General features: G+C 45.5%; 2 protein-coding genes across 2 annotated transcripts in view; one reads left to right on the top strand and one right to left on the bottom strand.

Annotated features, from left to right (window-relative positions):
* The window catches only part of LOC127602247 (amyloid-beta A4 precursor protein-binding family A member 1-like), a 50074-nt gene extending 40067 nt beyond the window's left edge, over nt 1-10007 (top strand). Inside the window, exons 7-11 of the mRNA XM_052068280.1 lie at nt 651-830; nt 2975-3187; nt 3345-3464; nt 3538-3678; nt 9257-10007. Of these exons, the coding sequence (XP_051924240.1) occupies nt 651-830; nt 2975-3187; nt 3345-3464; nt 3538-3678; nt 9257-9328 (726 nt within the window). The 3' untranslated portion in view covers nt 9329-10007. The remainder of the gene's footprint in view (nt 1-650; nt 831-2974; nt 3188-3344; nt 3465-3537; nt 3679-9256) is intronic.
* The window catches only part of fxn (frataxin), a 162588-nt gene that overhangs the window by 84798 nt on the left and 59413 nt on the right, over nt 1-18377 (bottom strand). The window lies entirely within an intron of this gene.

Raw genomic sequence — 18377 nt, 5'->3', positions numbered from 1 at the left:
CTCCATTCACGGTTCAGCCTTGCTCGCTGTTTAGTCTTAACAGTTATCTCTTCCCAGCCACGTCCTCGGAAAGGTGGTTGCGACCCTAACTTCTCACACGGTACAGCAAGCAAAAGTGAGCACATAATGAAGAACATATAATGATTATAGATGTGAGTAAATAATAAAGGATAAATCTTTATTGAAAGCATAAGCGTTCTTCATTGCAGGCAAAGCCAACTAATGATTGCAAGCATAAGCGTTCTTCTTTGCAAGCAAAATCAAACTATACTGACAGGCAGAAGCATTCTTCATTGCGAGCATAAAATGACGACACGAGAATCAACCGAATAATACGTGAATGTATGATTACTAAACAATAATAAATCCAACAGGTATCGTTCGTTACAATAGCACTTTGTGTACTTTTAAAAAAATCACCAAATGCCAGCTAATTTACTGTCAGACTGTCATACAATATTTACCCCATTATCACAACAATACAACTGTGTTTATATTGACCTTATTTTGTTGTTTTTATTGTTTCTATGTTGGTATACTCTTTCATGTTACCCTTAATTTTTGCACTGTGTTCAATTTCAGAGAGACTTTTTTACCCTGTGAGTTGATGATGGAATGAAGTGCTTCTCCTGTTTTACCCCAATATGCAGGCCCAGCTCATTGGCCAGTCTCTCGGGCAGGCCTTCAGTGTGGCTTACCAGGAGTTCTTGAGGGCCAATGGCATTAACCCTAAAGGTCGGACTCATAAAGAATACAGTGATCTGCTTAACACTCAGAGAATATACAATGATGACCTCATCCACTTTTCTCAGTCAGAAAACTGCAAAGAAGTAAGACTACTTTGTATTTAAAAATTGATTTGGTTCTGTTGTACATAAGAAATAAAATACATTATCACAGTATCGTAGACTAGAATTGGAAAATTGTTCACCGGGCACTCATGATGTGAATCTCCAAGTTAACTGTTGCACAATGTCATTTCACAGCCCTCCTTATTCCTTGTCGTATAACGTGCAATGGCATAACATGGGTTGCCAGATTCTGGATGTGTCAGTCCCCTAAACTGTAGACTGTCTGAGTTGACGAGTCCAGTATGAATGCCTTTTTAATATTTCATGGCCACTGTAGTGAATAAAATGGGGCTGTGAAAAATGCTGCCAATCACAGGTGCAAAAAACAAGCACCCCATGGCTGTCAAGCATCAACAATCAAATAGTGCTGACAGCCCCCCCCCCCCCATCAAAATCAGAGCTGGTCAATACATGCTGCCGAGGAGGTATTACCATCAAGCACAAGACACTGCTCCTTCTATGAATGTCACGGCCAAAATGCTGAGAACAGTCCACAACAGGTCCACACAAAGGACAACACCATATGACAAAAAAAAAAAAAAAACCAAGCAACAAAAAACAGCAGACCTCTTGAAGAGCTCTGAAGCGGTATTAGAACGATCCTCATTATTTGAATCAGGTGTGTTGCTCCTGGGAGAGCTGCAAAACAGGCAGGAAAGTAGCTCTCCAGGCCCGGAGTTGGAGACCCCTGCTGTTGGCCTTTGAATACAGGTCCAAATCCTCTCAATTGGATGCCACTCACGCTTGGCTGTGTTGCTAATGTGAAAACAAGGAACATTTAATGAGTTCAATATCCTTCAAAAATAGTCCAGTTCAGCGTGTGGCAAACAAGTGAGCACCCAAGATAATCAAAGCATTTTTCTGGCCCATAGAATATTGCCAGAGGCAAAGAGTTTGGGGCCCTAGCAGGCGCACAACTTTACAGAGCAGTGAAATGCACGTTATCTCACGCTAATCCATGAAGTCCAACTTCTTGCACCTTTTTCACCATACCCTCTCCCCCACAGACATATTTAAAGTGAGCACCCCGCGAAATCCATTTGCGTTATCACTTGTAGAAGCAGCATTTCATCACCAAGCCACCAAACTAAACTTGTCAATGAGCGTAGCGGTGAAGCGCATGACATCGCTCAACACAAATAGTCCCAACTCCCACGTCAATAACTATAAGCCTGTCAGGGAATTCACCCGAACATCTTGAACTTTGAATGAAAAGACTCAACTCAACTCAAGAACAGATTGTATTTTGCTGATCAGCAAAGGGGGCAAAGTTCCTCGAAAGCAATGCAAGTCGTGTTTCCTCTCAGATCGAAACCCCACCTTCGCACCCCCGCTGACCACTTTTATTCACAATATATGCAAAACACAAGTAAGACAAACATTCCTCCTTATTGACATGTCACGCTTCCCAGCCCAGCCCACTGATATGCCCCTCAGTGGACACCTGGAGGCCAAAACATCTTCCGGTGCAAACAATGGATACCTTCTGAATACAATGGGTAGATTTTGCATGAATTGAGACACTCTAACAAACTGGAGGACATCTGGTCATGCTGCCCTCCCGAAGTTGAACCTTCCTGTGTGTCTTAACAGTTAATGAGGCCCTGGCTTCCTTCAGCTCAAGTTGGCCCTTTTTTCTGTGTGCTCCATTGTGTACAAATTGTGAGAACATAGCGTTTGAGGTCAATTAAGCATATACGGAAATTAAACTTTGAAATATGATAATATTAAGTTGATCTTTCTCCATCAAAGCCAAATGTTGATTTGAACATTATTATCAGAAGCGAATGCAGCTTACACTCTTAGCTAATGCTAACTGCAGCTCCTCTTACCTATCAGGTGTGAAATGATACGACTTCGGCTGCCATGCCAGAGTGGTCGTTTCGCTCTGGAACTTCATTTTAAGCATCTTAAAGTTATTGGGGAAACTCATGGTTAATTAGCCTGTTTGTTATATTTTTGGCAGATAACATAGCGTTTACGTGGGTGTTTAAATTCACACTTGATGGGTGGGCAACGAGGCATGCACTGTCGTGACCCAATTTTTTGTATGAAAATTTTGACATGTCACTTTTTCACATTGTATCTCCTTTGATTGTATTTCCGCGCCCCATGTATTTCAGGTGTTGCTCGAGAAAACAAAAGGGGAGATTCTTGGTGTGGTCATTGTGGAGAGTGGGTGGGGCTCCATTCTGCCAACAGCCATCATTGCCAACATGATGCATGCTGGACCAGCAGAGAGGTCTGGCAGGCTGAACGTAGGTGATCAGATCATGTCCATTAATGGTACCAGTCTGGTGGGTCTTCCTTTGTCCACTTGTCAGAGTATCATCAAGGTATGTGGTGTATTATCAATCTTCATATGTGGCTTATAGGACCCCACAAGCAACAAAATGATTTTCACCCCATTGCAGTGTGTTCAAAACATTGTTTTGTTGATCCAATATTTCATCATAAAAGCCCTAAAGTATAAACCATAATTTTTATTTTTAGGGTATTAAACAACAGTCAAAGATCAAGATGAACATAGTGAGATGTCCTCCAGTGACAACAGTACTCATCAGACGTCCAGACCTCCGCTACCAACTGGGTTTCAGTGTCCAGAATGGCACTGTGGGTAATCTTTCTGAATATTCATGTGTATAATATTGACTTTAGGTTCAAATGATGTTCCTCCCCTGAACAGATCTGTGGTCTTATGCGTGGTGGAATTGCTGAAAGGGGTGGAGTGAGAGTCGGTCACCGCATCATTGAGATCAACAGCCAAAGTGTGGTTGCCACACCCCATGAAAAAATTGTTCGTCTGCTGTCCACGGCTGTGGGAGAGGTGAGCCGCGAGTGCTACCGAATGCTGTAAATATTGTCAAAGTACAACTGGTTTGGTTTGTTTATTGAACATAGAATATATACACTGCTCAGTGAAACTGTCAAAATTTACAGTACTGTATACAGAGGGAAAGGCACGAAAGGAATCGGTATTCGAATCATGTGGATTGGCCAAGTATGTAAAACACACAAGGAATTTGTCTCTGGTAGTACAGGCTTGTATTGCAATCACAAATGACTACAATAAAAGACATGCAATTTAAGTACACAAAGAGTTTCTGTAATGTAACGGTGCCATTGTGCAGTGATTCCACCCAATGACAGCTTTGCGACAATGTGCAGTGTCACAGAGCAGAGATACCACGGTCAGTAGTGCGATGTTTACAATACTATGATGGTTGAATGTCCCATACGGTAGAGCCTCTGAGGTCACAAAGGATCCATAATGGAATGCTGGCTTGTTCAGACTTCCAAATGTGTTTTCCAGTAGCAAACACTGCCAAAAGCAGTGTTTCAGAGTTCAGCTGTCGTCGTAAAAAATATATTATTAAAGGGCAACTATACCAAGACATCCAAACTTTCGGTTATATTTTAGATGTGCATATCTTCTTTATCTGTTGTGGATTACTTTAATCAAATAAGTATTTATTCCCCAAACATACTGTATGTTTGAAATATTTTAAAACATCACATCTACTTGCCTTTCACCAGGCCACCATTTTCACTCCATCCATCCGTCCATCCATCCATCCATCCATCCATCCATCCATCCATCCATCCATCCATCATCTACCGCTTATCCGGGGCCGGATCGCGGGGGCAACAGCTTTAGCAGGGAAGCCCAGACTTCCCTCTCCCTAGGTACTTCGTCCAGCTCTCCCCGGGGGATCCCGAGTCGTTCCCAGGCAGCGTGTCCTGGGTCTTCCTCGGGGTCTCCTCCCGGTGGGGCATGACCGGAACACCTCACCGGGGAGGCGTTCAGGAGGCATCCGAATCAGATGCCCAAGCCACCTCATCTGGCTCCTCTCGATATGGAGGAGAAGCGGCTCGACTCTGAGCCCCTCCCGGATGACCGAGCTTCTCACCTTATCTCTAAGGGAGAGCCCGGACACCCTGCGGAAAAAACTCATTTCGGCCGCTTGTAACCGGGATCTTGTTCTTTCGGTCACGACCCATAGCTCGTGACCATAGATGAGGGTTGGAACGTAGATCGACCGGTAAATTGAGAGCTTCGCCCTTTGGCTCAGCTCCTTCTTCACCACGACAGGCCGATACAACGTCCGCATCACAGCAGACGCTGCACCAATCCGCCTGTCAATCTCCCGCTCCCTTCTGCCCCCACTCGTGAACAAGACCCATAGATACTTGAACTCCTCCACTTGGGGCAAGATCTCCTCCCCTACCCGGAGGGGGCACTCCACCCTTTTTCGACTGAGAACCATGGTTTCAGATTTGGAGGTGCTGATCTTCATCCCAACCGCTTCACACTCGGATGCAAAACGCTCCAGTGAGAGTTGGAGAGCCCTGTTTGAAGGAGCCAACAGCACCACATCATCTGCAAAAAGCAGGCATGCAATACTGAGGCCCCCAAAACGGACCCCTCATCGCTTCGGCTGCGCCTAGAAATTCTGTGCATAAAGGTTATGAACGGAATCGGCGACAAAGGGCAGCCTTGGCGGAGTCCTACCTCCACTGGAAACGATTCCGACTTACTGCCGGCAATGCGAACCAAACTCTGACATCGGTGGTATAGTGACCGAACAGCCCGTATCAGGGGGTTCGGTACCCCATACCCTCGAAGCACCCCCCACAGAACTCCCCGAGGGACACGGTCAAACGCCTTCCCCAAGTCCACAAAACACATGTAGACTGGGTGGGGGAATTCCCACATACCCTCGAGGACCCTGCTAAGGGTCTAGAGCTGGTACTGTTCCACGGCCGGGACGAGAACCACACTGCTCCTCCTCAATCTGAGGCTCGACTTCCTCACGGACCCTCCTCTCCAGCACCCCTGAATAGACCTTACCAGGGAGGCTGAGGAGTGTGATCCCTCTATAGTTGGAACACACCCTCCGGTCGCACTTTTTAAAAAGAGGGACTACCACCCCGGTCTGCCAATCCAGAAGCACTCTCCCTGTTGACCACGCGATGTTGCAGAGGCGTGTCAACCAGGACAGCCCCACAACATCCAGAGCCTTGAGGAACTCCGGGCGGATCTCATCCACCCCTGGGGCCTTGCCACCGAGGAGCTTTTTAACCACATCGGTGACTTCAGCTACAGAGATAGGAGAGCCCACCTCAGAGTCCCCGGGCTCAGTTTCCTCCAAGGAAGACGTGTTGGTGGAGTTGAGGAGGTCTTCGAAGTACTCTGCCCACCGGTTCACAATGTCCCGAGTCGAAGTCAGCAGCGCCCCATCCCCACTGTACACAGTGTTAGTGGTGCACTGCTTCCCCCTCCTGAGACGTCGTACGGTGGACCAGAATTTCCCCGAAGCCGTCCGGAAGTCGGCTTCCATGGCCTCACCAAACTCTTCCCACGCTCGGGTTTTTGCCTCGGCGACCACCGAAGCTGCGTTCCGCTTGGCCAGTCGATACCCGTCAGCTGCCTCTGGGGTCCCACAGGCCATAAAGACTCGTTAGGACTCCTTCTTCAGCTTGACGGCATCCCTTACTGCTGGTGTCCACCAGCGAGTACGGGGGTTGCCAACCACCTTACGGCCACAACTCAGATTGGCCGCCTCAACAATAGAGGCACGGAACATGGTCCACTCGGGCTCAATGTCCCCCGCCTCCCCCGGAACATGGGAAAAGCTCTGTCGAAGGTGGGAGTTGAAACTCCTTCTGACAGGGGATTCCGCCAGACGCTCCCAACAAACCCTCACAATACGTTTGGGTCTGCCAGGACGGACCGGCATCTTCCCCCACCATCGGAGCCTACTCACCAGCAGGTGGTGATCAGTTGACAGCTCCGCCCCTCTCTTCACCCGAGTGTCCAGAACATGCGGCCGCAAATCCGATGATACAACTACAAAGTCGATCATCGAACTGCGGTCTAGGGTGTCCTGGTGCCAAGTGCACATATGGACACCCTTATGTTTGAACAAGGTGTTCGTTATGGACAATCCGTGGCGAGTACAGAAGTCCAATAACAAAACACCACTCGAGTTCTGATCGGGGGGGCCGTTCCTCCCAATCACGCCCCTCCAGGTCTCACTGTCATTGCCCACGTGAGCATTGAAGTCCCCCAGCAGAACAAGCGACTCCCCAGCAGGAGTACTCTCCAGCACACCCTCCAAGGACTCCAAAAAGGGTGGGTATGCTGAGCTGCTGTTTGGTGCATATGCACAAACAACAGTCAGGACCCGTCCACCCACCCGAAGGCGGAGGGAGGCAACCCTCTCGTCTACCGGTGTGAACCCCAATGTACAGGCACTGAGCCGGGGGGCAATGAGTATGCCCACACCTGCTCTGCGCCTCTCACCGTGAGCAACTCCAGAGTGGAAGAGAGTCCAACCCCTCTCGAGAGAACTGGTACCAGAACCCAGGCTGTGTGTGGAGGCAAGTCCGACTATATCCAGTCGGAAATTCTCTGCCTCACACACCAGCTCGCGCTCCTTCCCTGCCAGAGAGGTGACATTCCATGTCCCAAGAGCTAGCTTCTGCAGCCGAGGATCGGACCGCCAGGGTCCCCGCCTTTGCCTGCCGCCCAGCTCACATTGCACCCGACCCCTTTGGCCCCTCGCATGGGTGGTGAGCCCATGGGAAGGGGGACCCACGTTGCCTCTTCGGGCTGTGCCCGGCCGGGCCCCATGGCTGTAGGCCCGGCCACCAGGCGCTTGCCAACAAGCCCCACCTCCAGGCCTGGCTCCAGAGTGGGGCCCCGGTGACCCGCGTCCGGGCAAAGGAAACCTTGGTCCATATATTGTATTCATCATAAGGGTCTATGAGCCGTGCTTTGTCTGGCCCCTCACCTAGAACCTGTTTGCCATGGGTGACCCTGCCAGGGGCATAAAGCCCCAGACAACTTGGCTCCTAGGATCATTGGGACACGCAAACCCCTCCACCACGGTAAGGTGACGGCTCACGGGGGGGCCATTTTCACTCCATGAGAGTGAATTTGCGAGAATGTGACATTTGTTCACCAATCCCTGTTTAATTAACAGTACTGTGAAAACAGTAAATATTCAGCAACAATAAGCTACATATTTCAATCCATACACTTACAAAAGCTACATCCTAGTCACTGTACAGTGATTCCTCACTTATTGCGGCTAATGTGGCCCGGGAACCTGCCGTGATAAGTGAAAAACCGCAAAGCAATCAATTGATATAAGGAGGGTTGGAGGTGCCACCATCAACAGGGACGATTAAACTTATGTGCTCCCTCACACCTAGGACTTGCTGCGTCAACAGCAACAAGGGGTTGAAGCGCAGGCTTGATTGGGTCGGGGAGAGCCTTATTTTAAAGGTTTCCCAACCCGGTCAGCTGTTTTTAGATGTGTCACGAGGAAGAAGTGAGAGCTCTGCCAAAGGCTTAAGTGACAGTCGAAACTGTCAGCTCTGAAAGAGATTTTCTCGTAACTAAAAAAAAGACCATCTTCTGTAAAAAAAAAAAAAAAAAAGAAACCTTCAAAACTATATTAACTCAAAAAGTCCCGTTTTTATTGAAAAGTACGCCTTTAAATCATCATCGTCTGAAATCCTCCCCCATTGTAAATCAAGCCTCGGCCACCCAATCAGAAGTGATAGTAGCTTAACCAATGAAAAGACGTATAAACTCTGTCCTAAAATCTGAAACATGATTGGCTCAAAGAAGAACCGGCCATGTTACTGATGTGTGTGTGTGTGTGTGTGTGCGCTTGTGTGTGTGTGTGTGTACATGCATGTGTGTGTGTGTGTGTGTGTGTGTGTGGCCCGACTATGCGAGAAAAAGCACTGCACTAGGCAAGAGAAGCTATGTTCGGAACAGTTCATGTTCAACGTTTCATTCACGCTCAGAATGTTAAAAGTTAAACTTGAATGACATGCTGTTAATACAGACATTTAATACAGACATTTGAATCGGAATAAAAATAATTAGATTTCTCTAGTCATCAACGACATGTAGTTTCTTCAGTCGTCTCTATCTGCTGTCTTAATAATATTTATAATAATAATAATAGTTATTATTATTATTATTATTATTATTATTATTATTATTATGCATGCAGTGTCACAATGTCTTAACTACAAAACCAATTCCAATGAAGGTGAGCGGTTGTGTTGAACATAAATCAAAACAGAATACAATGATTTGAAAATCAAATTCAACTTATATTTAATTGAGTACACGACAAAGATGAGACAATGTTCAAACAGATAAATTGCACACTTGCTATTCTCAAACAACGCTGGTTTGTCAAGTGTGAGCAAACATCGCACAGATCCTCAGTAAAATATTGTATGTGTGCCCTGAAAGAGAGCGTGATCCAAATGAGTCCATGTGATCCAATTTTGTCTCATCACTCAAATTCAATGAGCAGGTCCTATCCAAAAGCGTTAATCTGTAAACCATGAGTTGTAATATATGTGTGTCTCAGATCCACATGAAGACGATGCCTGCAGCCATGTACCGCCTGCTGACCGCCCAGGAGCAGCCAGTTTACATTTAAATAAATTATTACTTTCTGACCAAAGATCCTTTGAATTTCTATTGTAACTTTCCTGTCTCCCTCTCTACTCTGACCGGCATATATTCTCTAAAGTAGCGGTCCCCAGCCTTTCTTGCTCCGTTTAATGTCAGACAATATTTTCAGGGAGCGGCCTTTAAGATATATAATTAGTAACTTTAACATATAACAAATAACATATAACGAATAACTATAACAAAATATGATATTACCTGCATGAAAACTGTGATATTTTCTAAACATAATAATAAACACGAATCATGACACGAGGAACGTCCTATATGGCCACAAGGCTCTAATGTTTAAACGTGACTTCAAAATAAGACATGCCACAAATAAAAAGTGCATGAAAAATACGACACTGCATCACCACATATCATGCAAAATACAAAAAAACACTGCCCCTGATATTTGCATGCCACCAAGTGGCTTGGTGCCGCTGGATGTCACGTTGAGATAAATCCGTATTTTAAGTAGGACTCCTGATCCTGTCTATTATAATGATAATAATAATACGTTTTATTTATAAGCGCCTTTCAAGACACCCAAGGACACTTTACAATAACAAAAAACACAAAACAATACGGGTTGAGCAGAGGCAGCCAAAACGCGACAGTGTTCACTCAACCCGAAAGTCAGAAAGAAACTACAAGGGAGGGTGAGGGGGGGGAAAAAAACCCATGCTCGATCTACCCTCATTTTGAGGATAATTTAAGTGAGGCAAAAAAAAACGCACAAGCATATGACAGTTACAACAGGTCACAAGACATAAACAATGAAGACAGTGAAACAAGGGAATGTATGATGGTGGGGGACTAGCTTCCGTGCATACTTTCATCAGGGGAAGGTCGAGATAGCAGATGTTGTTTTGGTAGCAGGCTGCCCAAGAATTTAAGATAGCCTTGAGTCCGTGGCTTATGTCTCTTTAGTGGCGTCGATCAGCCAAATCCGTGATTTCAGTCAATATTTGAGCATGGATTCCAGTTTCTCCAAGTTCTTGACCATCTTGTAGAGACGCTCCAAAACCGCAACAGTTTGCGGTTGAGCACAGTCTGAGTCTGAATTTTGGACATCCGCATTATGCCATCCTTAGACCAGCAGCCTCTTCACTTCCAATAGAGCCGCTCCCGTCGTTTGAATGTGATACATCAGGAAACTGCTAACACCAGACAGCAGCATACCTGTTATCGGAAGGCCGAAAATGTAGATGTCATCCACATCCTCAACGGACAGTGTTGACAGGCACACCATTCTCCGCTTCCTCCAAGGATCGAGGGTGTACCCAGCAGCAAAAGTCCCCGAGGAGCAAGTAGGCTGAGCACTGCCTGCTCTTCTCATCGAGAAAATGTTGTCGATGGCATCGAGAGACCAGCCAACCAATTCCATGTTTGTTTTTAGGATGAAAATACGACAGGAGGCTAGGAAAAGCCAGACAAAGACAGCACATGGAGTGAGTGGCGAGCAGGGAAGGGTGGGGGTGGGGGTGGGGTACAGGAGCAGAAAGCAAAAGCGTCCGCCTTCGTCGAGAGCCAAGCAAGAAGGCTATTGAATGTAGCCTTCTTTTTTCTTGAAAATCAAAGGCCTTTTCCCCTTCCGAAAGAAAGTTTCCAAAGACGTTTGTTTTATTTACTCATTTTGCTTGCTCCTGCGTTACATTTTAGTGGTAACCTATCACGTGATCGAGAAGTGCGCCTTGACCTGCGTCAAGAGTGATGCTATATTTTCAACATAAAACAGCTTTCAGATTTCGAAAGAAATAAAAAGTAAATGGTTCTAATATTAAGTTAATAAAGTTATTACCGGTACCGGTCCACGGCCCAGGGGTTGGGGACCGCTGCTCTAATGTACAGTGTATCCGTCAGTGATGGACCCAAGCGTGGTTTTGACTGAAGTGTTTTCTGTTCAAGTATTCAACCATTAACTATTATCTCTCATCACTAAATAATTATTGATGTTATTTTTAACACGATCAATACCGAGCACTTTTTTGCCCACCCCCATCGGATCACTTATTAAGTTGAGCATTTTCTGTGTTATTATTATTGTTATTATCTTAAATGTGAATCTTCAATACTTCTGTTGTTTTGCTGTGTAAGTAAATGTAATGTTTGAACAACCTAGTATGTTCTGTTTTACTTCTATTTTCTCTGCTTTTTCATTCCACCTCTTGTTATTCCTTTTTGTGTGAAAAGCATATGAATCTTTTTGGTCAATGGAATTAGCATGAAAATTCACAGGACTAACTTATTTCTTTCTAGTTGTATTCGACCCCCCCCCCCCCCCCCCCCCGAGCGTCCATCATACCGTACATTGCAGATGCTTGCACAACCCATTGATGATTTGAGGACTCGACATATTTCACATGCCAGCTGTGCTGTTGTCAGGGTTTTACCCGGACAAAATTAAGCAAAGGACTCGACACACAGGGAAGATTGTCTTTGCAGTCGGTGGAAGCACAATTTCCCAGAGCGAACGACGACAGTTGCTCCACAAATCATACTCAAAGTTCCTCGTGCACCTCGTCGAACTTTTATTGTTTACATATGCAAAATACAAAAAAAACCACTACCCCTGATATTTGCATGCCACGCCCGCAGTCCGGCCCCTCGGCGGTGATTTGATTACTTTTTGTCCAGTTTTGAACCACAGATACACTGACACCTTCATGTCTGGTCTGCTATGAATAAGCAAGTCGCAGACTTCGCAGATGACAAATGTTTGCCTGGGCGCAACACTTATCCCCAGTTCCCAAACTGCCTTTTGATGTTCTAAAACACTTTGTTCCTAATCTGTTTACTCCCACTTCCAAGCCGAGTCTAGCCTCCTTACATCTGTTCACACCCTTACTTTCATGTCAGATTCAGAATCAGAATCATCTTTATTGGCCAGGTATGTAGAACACACAAGGAATTTGTCTCTGGTGTAACACGTTGCATTAGTATCATCATAAACAAGGACATGACAAATAAGTTTGGAAAAATAAGTATGGAAGGACATTCCGTAATGTAAGTGAACCGTAGTGCGGTGGTACCACCCAGTGACTACTACGAGATGATGTGCAATGTATCAAGCAGAGCTAAAGTGATCAGTCGTAGAATACAATACTGTAACAGTTGTACAGTTGGTACAGAAAATTGTATACAGTATTTGTAGTACAAGAAGTGTGCCGAGAAGGAGGGGGTGATGGTAGGGCATTAGCTTCCATGCGTACGTTCTTCCAGGGGAAAGGTCCAGATAGCAGATGTTTTGGGAAAAGGCTGCCAACAATTCCAGACAGCCTTGAGTCCGTTGCCTGTGTCTCTTCAATGGTGTCGATAATAAGGCCGCTAATGTAGATGTCTTCCACATCCTCAACAGACAGTATTGACAGGCACACCATTCTCCATTTCCTTCAGGGATCTAGGGTGTACCCAGCAGGAGATGTCCCCGAGGGGCAAGTAGGCTCCCCACTGCCTGAAAAATCAGAACTGATTCAGAAGCCTGATTTGATGAAAAATCAAAATCTCTCTCAAATCTCTCTCTGTAACATCGTCATTTCAGATGTCAAAAAGTGTTTGCGGCTGCCAGTGCTGTCCAGTTTTGTCTCTTCCGTGGCAAAAAAAGGCTTACCGTATTTTCACGACTATTCGACGCACCGTACGGTTGGGCACAGTCTCATTAATGGGTGACATTTCTGCATTTTACACATAGACAAACCGCACTGTATTAATGGGCGCAGTTTTACAGTGGTAAAACACACGCCAGCTTAAAAATACGGCATGCATGCGCGCACGCTAACACGTTAGCTTGAAGCATACGGTAGCATGCCAAGACATACAGATACAAGCTAAAAACATGTTTTTAAAAAGGCGAAAGACGAAAGCAGAACTGAGTTCGGGTGTATTTTATTTAGCCATCGTACAATGTTCTCACGTTTTTCGATCAATCACCCAGAAATCCATCAAAGTCCTCATCCTCTGTATCAGAAGCAGAGGACTGCACATCCCAGTTGTCATTGAATGCATCACATGCTAAAGTGTGAGTTGCTACGCATTGCCGAGCGGAAAGAAGGAGCAGCAACAGCAAAGTCAACATTTCTCTCGTGTGAAGCTTTCCCACATTTGAACGTAAAGAACAGAGCGAAACATGGTGGCAGCGTGTGTGTGTGTAGAAAGAATTGAGCAATTGTGCAAGTACCGTAATCCATCAAAAACGCTGCATTCCCTCTCGTTGTCAGAGTCACTCTCATTGCCATGCGGCTCCACAGAAATGATGCCGGCTTTGCCAAAAACTCGAACAACAGTGCAAGCAGACACACAATCCATTTGCAAATTGTGGCGTAACTCGCCCAGCGCAGCCTGCCTCTTACTCTTTGTAAAGTTGTGTATGCCATCGATCATCCATTGTTCCCATGCCGTTCGCAACTTTATTTTGAACACCCGGTTGATGCCGATGTCCAGCGGTTGGAGTTCTTTAGTCAAGCCTCCGGGAATAACGGCAAGCTCAGAGTTCATTTGCTTGACTTGGTTTTTCACCGCTGCTGTGAGATGGGCATGCATGCCAAAAGCATAACCGATGGCTTTCAGTTTGAACTGAGCTTCGTAGGCGTGTCTCTTTGTCGAATTTATTTTCGGGGGTTCTTAGAAACCAAAACCGGAGTTGTTTTGCAACAATGCACATTGCCACACTCTATACAGGTGTTGGTACCTGCTTGCGGCGTCCCTTTAGCGTCCACTTACACGCCCACCCTTCACCCATTGGCGGACTGCTCCCCAGCATGCCTGTCCTCTCTCATGTCTGCCTTCTCTCTCTCTCTCTCTCTCTCTCTCTCTCTCTCTCTCTCTCTCTCTCTCTCTCTCTCTCTCTCTCTCTCTCTCTCTCTCTCTCTCTCTCTCTCTCTCTCTCTCTCTCTCTCTCTCTCTCTCTCTCTCTCTCTCTCTCTCTCTCTCTCTCTCTCTCTCTCTCTCTCTCTCTCTCTCTCTCTCTCTCTCTCTCTCTCTCTCTCTCTCTCTCTCTCTCTCCATATATGCATATATACATGCCCACCCTTCCCTGATTGGCCGACTTCTTTCCAGCATGCCTGGCCACAGTCACTTCCGCCTTTTCTCTATATAAACAGCGTGTCGGCTGTCAGTCAGATTTTGGAACTCAGCGCATACAAAAGACGCTCCGCACCATAAGGCGTCCTGTCCATTTTGGAGAAAATTTAAGACTTTTAATGGCCCCTTATAGTCGTGAAAATACGGTAAAATGGCCCTTTAGTGTTAGAGCCCCCCCCCGCCCCCCCGATTTAGAAGGTATTATACGACCACAGCGCGCACTTAAGTATTTTTCTCCAAAATGGACGGGGCATCTTATTATACCTTATGTGTGCGCCGAGTTCCGAAATTTGTAAATGTTGTTGTGGAACTTAACTGAGCACTCCGCTTCACTGACTGGGAGCAGTTCCTGCTGACACGCGGCTTACATAGAGGAAAGGAGGATGTGACTGAGGGCACCATTCAGACGTTAAAGGGTGAAGGGTGCGCAAGAAAGAGGACACGAAAGTCACACCCCCAGTCGGTACATAATGCCAGTATGTGCATTGTGCAAAACAACATCGGCTTGGCTCAAGACCCCCGAAAATGGCACCTATGAAGAGATGCACTTACTAAGCACAGTTTACACTCCAAGCTATCAGTTACGCGGAGGAACATGGGAATCGAGCCAACAAAACAGCAAATCGGCATACTTCAGCACAGCCCATCCCTTAAAGCGTTCTGGGTAGGCAGAACGAAGACTCTAGTGACTCAGCGGTTCTTAACCTGGGTTCGATCGAACCTGAGGGGTTCGGTGAATCGGACTCAGTGGGTTGACGAAGCCTCTTCCATGGAGCTTAAGACACATCCGACTCAAGATGTCAGTTGTGACATGCCCACTTGTCCATTGCTGACTGCAGATGATCACATTACATTGCTTGTCCAATCAGTACTGCGGGAAATATAGTGCGCTCAGTAGTCACTGTGTGACTGTCATGATCGTATGTAATACAATTTTAAAAACCTATACTTTTGCCATGTAATTTTATTTATTTATTTCTGTTTTTAATAGTTTTTTTTAAATGTCTCGAATTTGTAAAAATAAATAAATAAATGAAAATCATTTTTTATGTTTTCGCTAATGAAGGGTTCGGTGAACGTGCATATGAACTGGTTGGGCTTGGTACCTCAAACAAGGTGAAGAACCACTGCTCGAGTGGCTAGGACGGGGGTTGGCAACACGCGGCTCCAGAGCCGCATGCAGCTCTTTAGCGACATCTAGTGGCTCCGTGGAGTTTTATAAAAACATTTTTGAAAATGGAAAAAGATTTTGATAGTAGGCTAATATAGCTCAAATACATATAGATACATGCTGCAGCTCTGAAAAAGGGGAGCTGTGGTGTTGGTTTTTGAAAACATAAACTTTATTTATGCTTTTAACAGTCTCGACAAACACAGACACATCTGCGTCTGACTCCGTGCCTTAACTCTTCTCGTTTGATTCAAGAGGCGTTAAAGACAGCCTCAGAAAAACGGAAACTAATGATCACTTCACTGACACTAAGAAAAGCGAATAGAATGCACCAAAACAAAAAATCAAACGAGGAAATGACCAAATAAATTCTATAGGGCTTTTGTGAACATACAACATAGGAATGAATAACTTAAACAATTCTGAGACAGTCCAGTCTCCTACATACCGTATTTTCACGACTATTCGACGCACCGTACGGTTGGGCGCAGTCTCATTAATGGGTGACATTTGAGGCGGCCCGGTAGTCCAGTGGTTAGCACGTCGGCTTCACAGTGCAGAGGTACTGGGTTCGATTCCAGCTCCGGCCTCCCTGTGTGGAGTTTGCATGTTCTCCCCGGGCCTGCGTGGGTTTTCTCCGGGTGCTCCGGTTTCCTCCCACATTCCAAAAATATGCATGGCAGGCTGATTGAACACTCTAAATTGTCCCTAGGTGTGAGTGTGAGCGTGGATGGTTGTTCGTCTATGTGTGCCCTGCGATTGGCTGGCAACCGATTCAGGGTGTCCCCCGCCTACTGCCCGGAGACGGCTGGGATGGGTTCCAGCACCCCCCGCGACCCTAGTGAGGATCAAGCGGTACGGAAGATGAATGAATGAATGAATTTCTGTATTTTACACATAGACAGACCACACTGTACCAATGGACACAGTTTTACAGCGGTAAAACATACGCCAGCATAAACATACGGCATGCATGCGCGCACTCTAACACGTTAGCTTGAAGCATACGGTAGCATGCCAAGATATACAGATAAGCTAAAAACACGTTTTTAAAAAGGCAACGAAAGCAGAACTGAGTTTGGGTGTATTTTATTTAGCCATCGTACAATGTTCTCACGTTTTTCGATCAATCATCACCCAGAAATCCATCAAAGTCCTCATCAGAAGCAGAGGACTGCACATCCCAGTTGTCATTGAATGCATCACATGCTAAAGTGTGAGTTGCTACGCATTGCCGAGCGGAAAGAAGGAGCAGCAACAGCAAAGTCAACATTTCTCTCGTGTGAAGCTTTCCCACATTTGAACGTAAAGAACAGAGCGAAACATGGTGGCAGCGTGTGTGTGTGTAGAAAGAATTGAGCAATTGTGCAAGTACCGTAATCCATCAAAAACGCCGCGTTCCCTCTCGTTGTCAGAGTCACTCTCATTGCCATGCGGCTCCACAGAAATGATGCCGCCTTTGCCAAAAACTCGAACAACAGGGGGTTCGGGGGTTCTTAGAAACCAAAACCGGAGTTGTTTTGCAACAATGCACATTGCCACACTCTATACAGGTGTTGGTACCTGCTTGCGGCGTCCCTTTAGCGTCCACTGACACGCCCACCCTTAACCATTGGCGGACTGTTCCCCACCTTGCTTGTCCCCCCCCCCCCTCTCTCTCTCTCTCTCTCCATATATGTATATATACACGCCCACCCTTCCCTGATTGGCCGACTTCTTTCCCGCATACCCGGCCACAGTCACTTCCGCCTTTTCTCTATATAAAAAGCGTGTCGGCTGGCAGTCAGATTTTGGAACTCAGCGCATACAAAGGACGCTCCGCACCATAAGGCGTCCTGTCCATTTTGGAAAAAATTTAAGACTTTTAATGGCGCCTTATAGTCGTGAAAATATGGTACATACAACATTTGTTTCCTTCATTCTAAGTTTTATAGAATGCTTTTATTTTTTTTGCGCCTCCAGACATATTTGTTTTTTGTTTTGGCTCTTTCAAAATTTTGGGTTCCCAACCCCTGGGCTAGGAGGTACTGAGTCAGACCCTTGTGGAACCTTCCAGACCAGGAACCAGCGATCTCGTTACCTCTACCTCTTATTTTGAGAGGGAAGAAATTTAATCTGTGCTCTGTGCTATGTTACACATACATACAGCACATTCGACAATAAAGATGTATTCAATACAATTCAATTCAATTCGTCGTAAGGTGTAGTAATGCTAATGTTAACTGTTGGTAGAACTCATGATGACGTGTGTTAGATTCAGTGGCTGGCCGTGCATTTCAACCTTAGGCCTTCAGTGACATCACATACATTAACACAATACAGTATAGGCTCGTCAAGCAGCACTTAATTTCAGGAGCATTTAAAACCATCAAGTATGCATTCACAATAAAGAGCAGGAAGCATAGATATTGTCAAAAATAAAAGATGATTTAAAAATACAAAATAAAATACCGCCCAAATTACGCTGTGTGATCTTAAGTCTGTCCAATAAATTGCGCAATGTCGCAGTTTCATATAAGACACCAACCAAACAATAGCAAAACAGACTATTCTTTGAAAATAAAGTAAACAGATCATTTGCATTTTGAGAATCGGCTATACAACAGCAAATAACTGACGATGTTGAACAGCTGAGATTGAACGAACTTTAGTGCATGAAGGTGACTACAATGCGCCATTATGAATTGCAGGTGAGTAGATTTATTTGATACATTTAGTATCTTTGTCATTTTATTTCGTTACCATTCATTTAATACTAATGAAAAAAAATGACAAGAAATGT

This window comes from Hippocampus zosterae, chromosome 6 (assembly GCF_025434085.1).
Source record: "Hippocampus zosterae strain Florida chromosome 6, ASM2543408v3, whole genome shotgun sequence".
NCBI lineage: Eukaryota > Metazoa > Chordata > Actinopteri > Syngnathiformes > Syngnathidae > Hippocampus > Hippocampus zosterae.
Note: the sequence above shows the minus strand (reverse complement) of the source record. Positions and strands in the feature narration are given on the sequence as shown.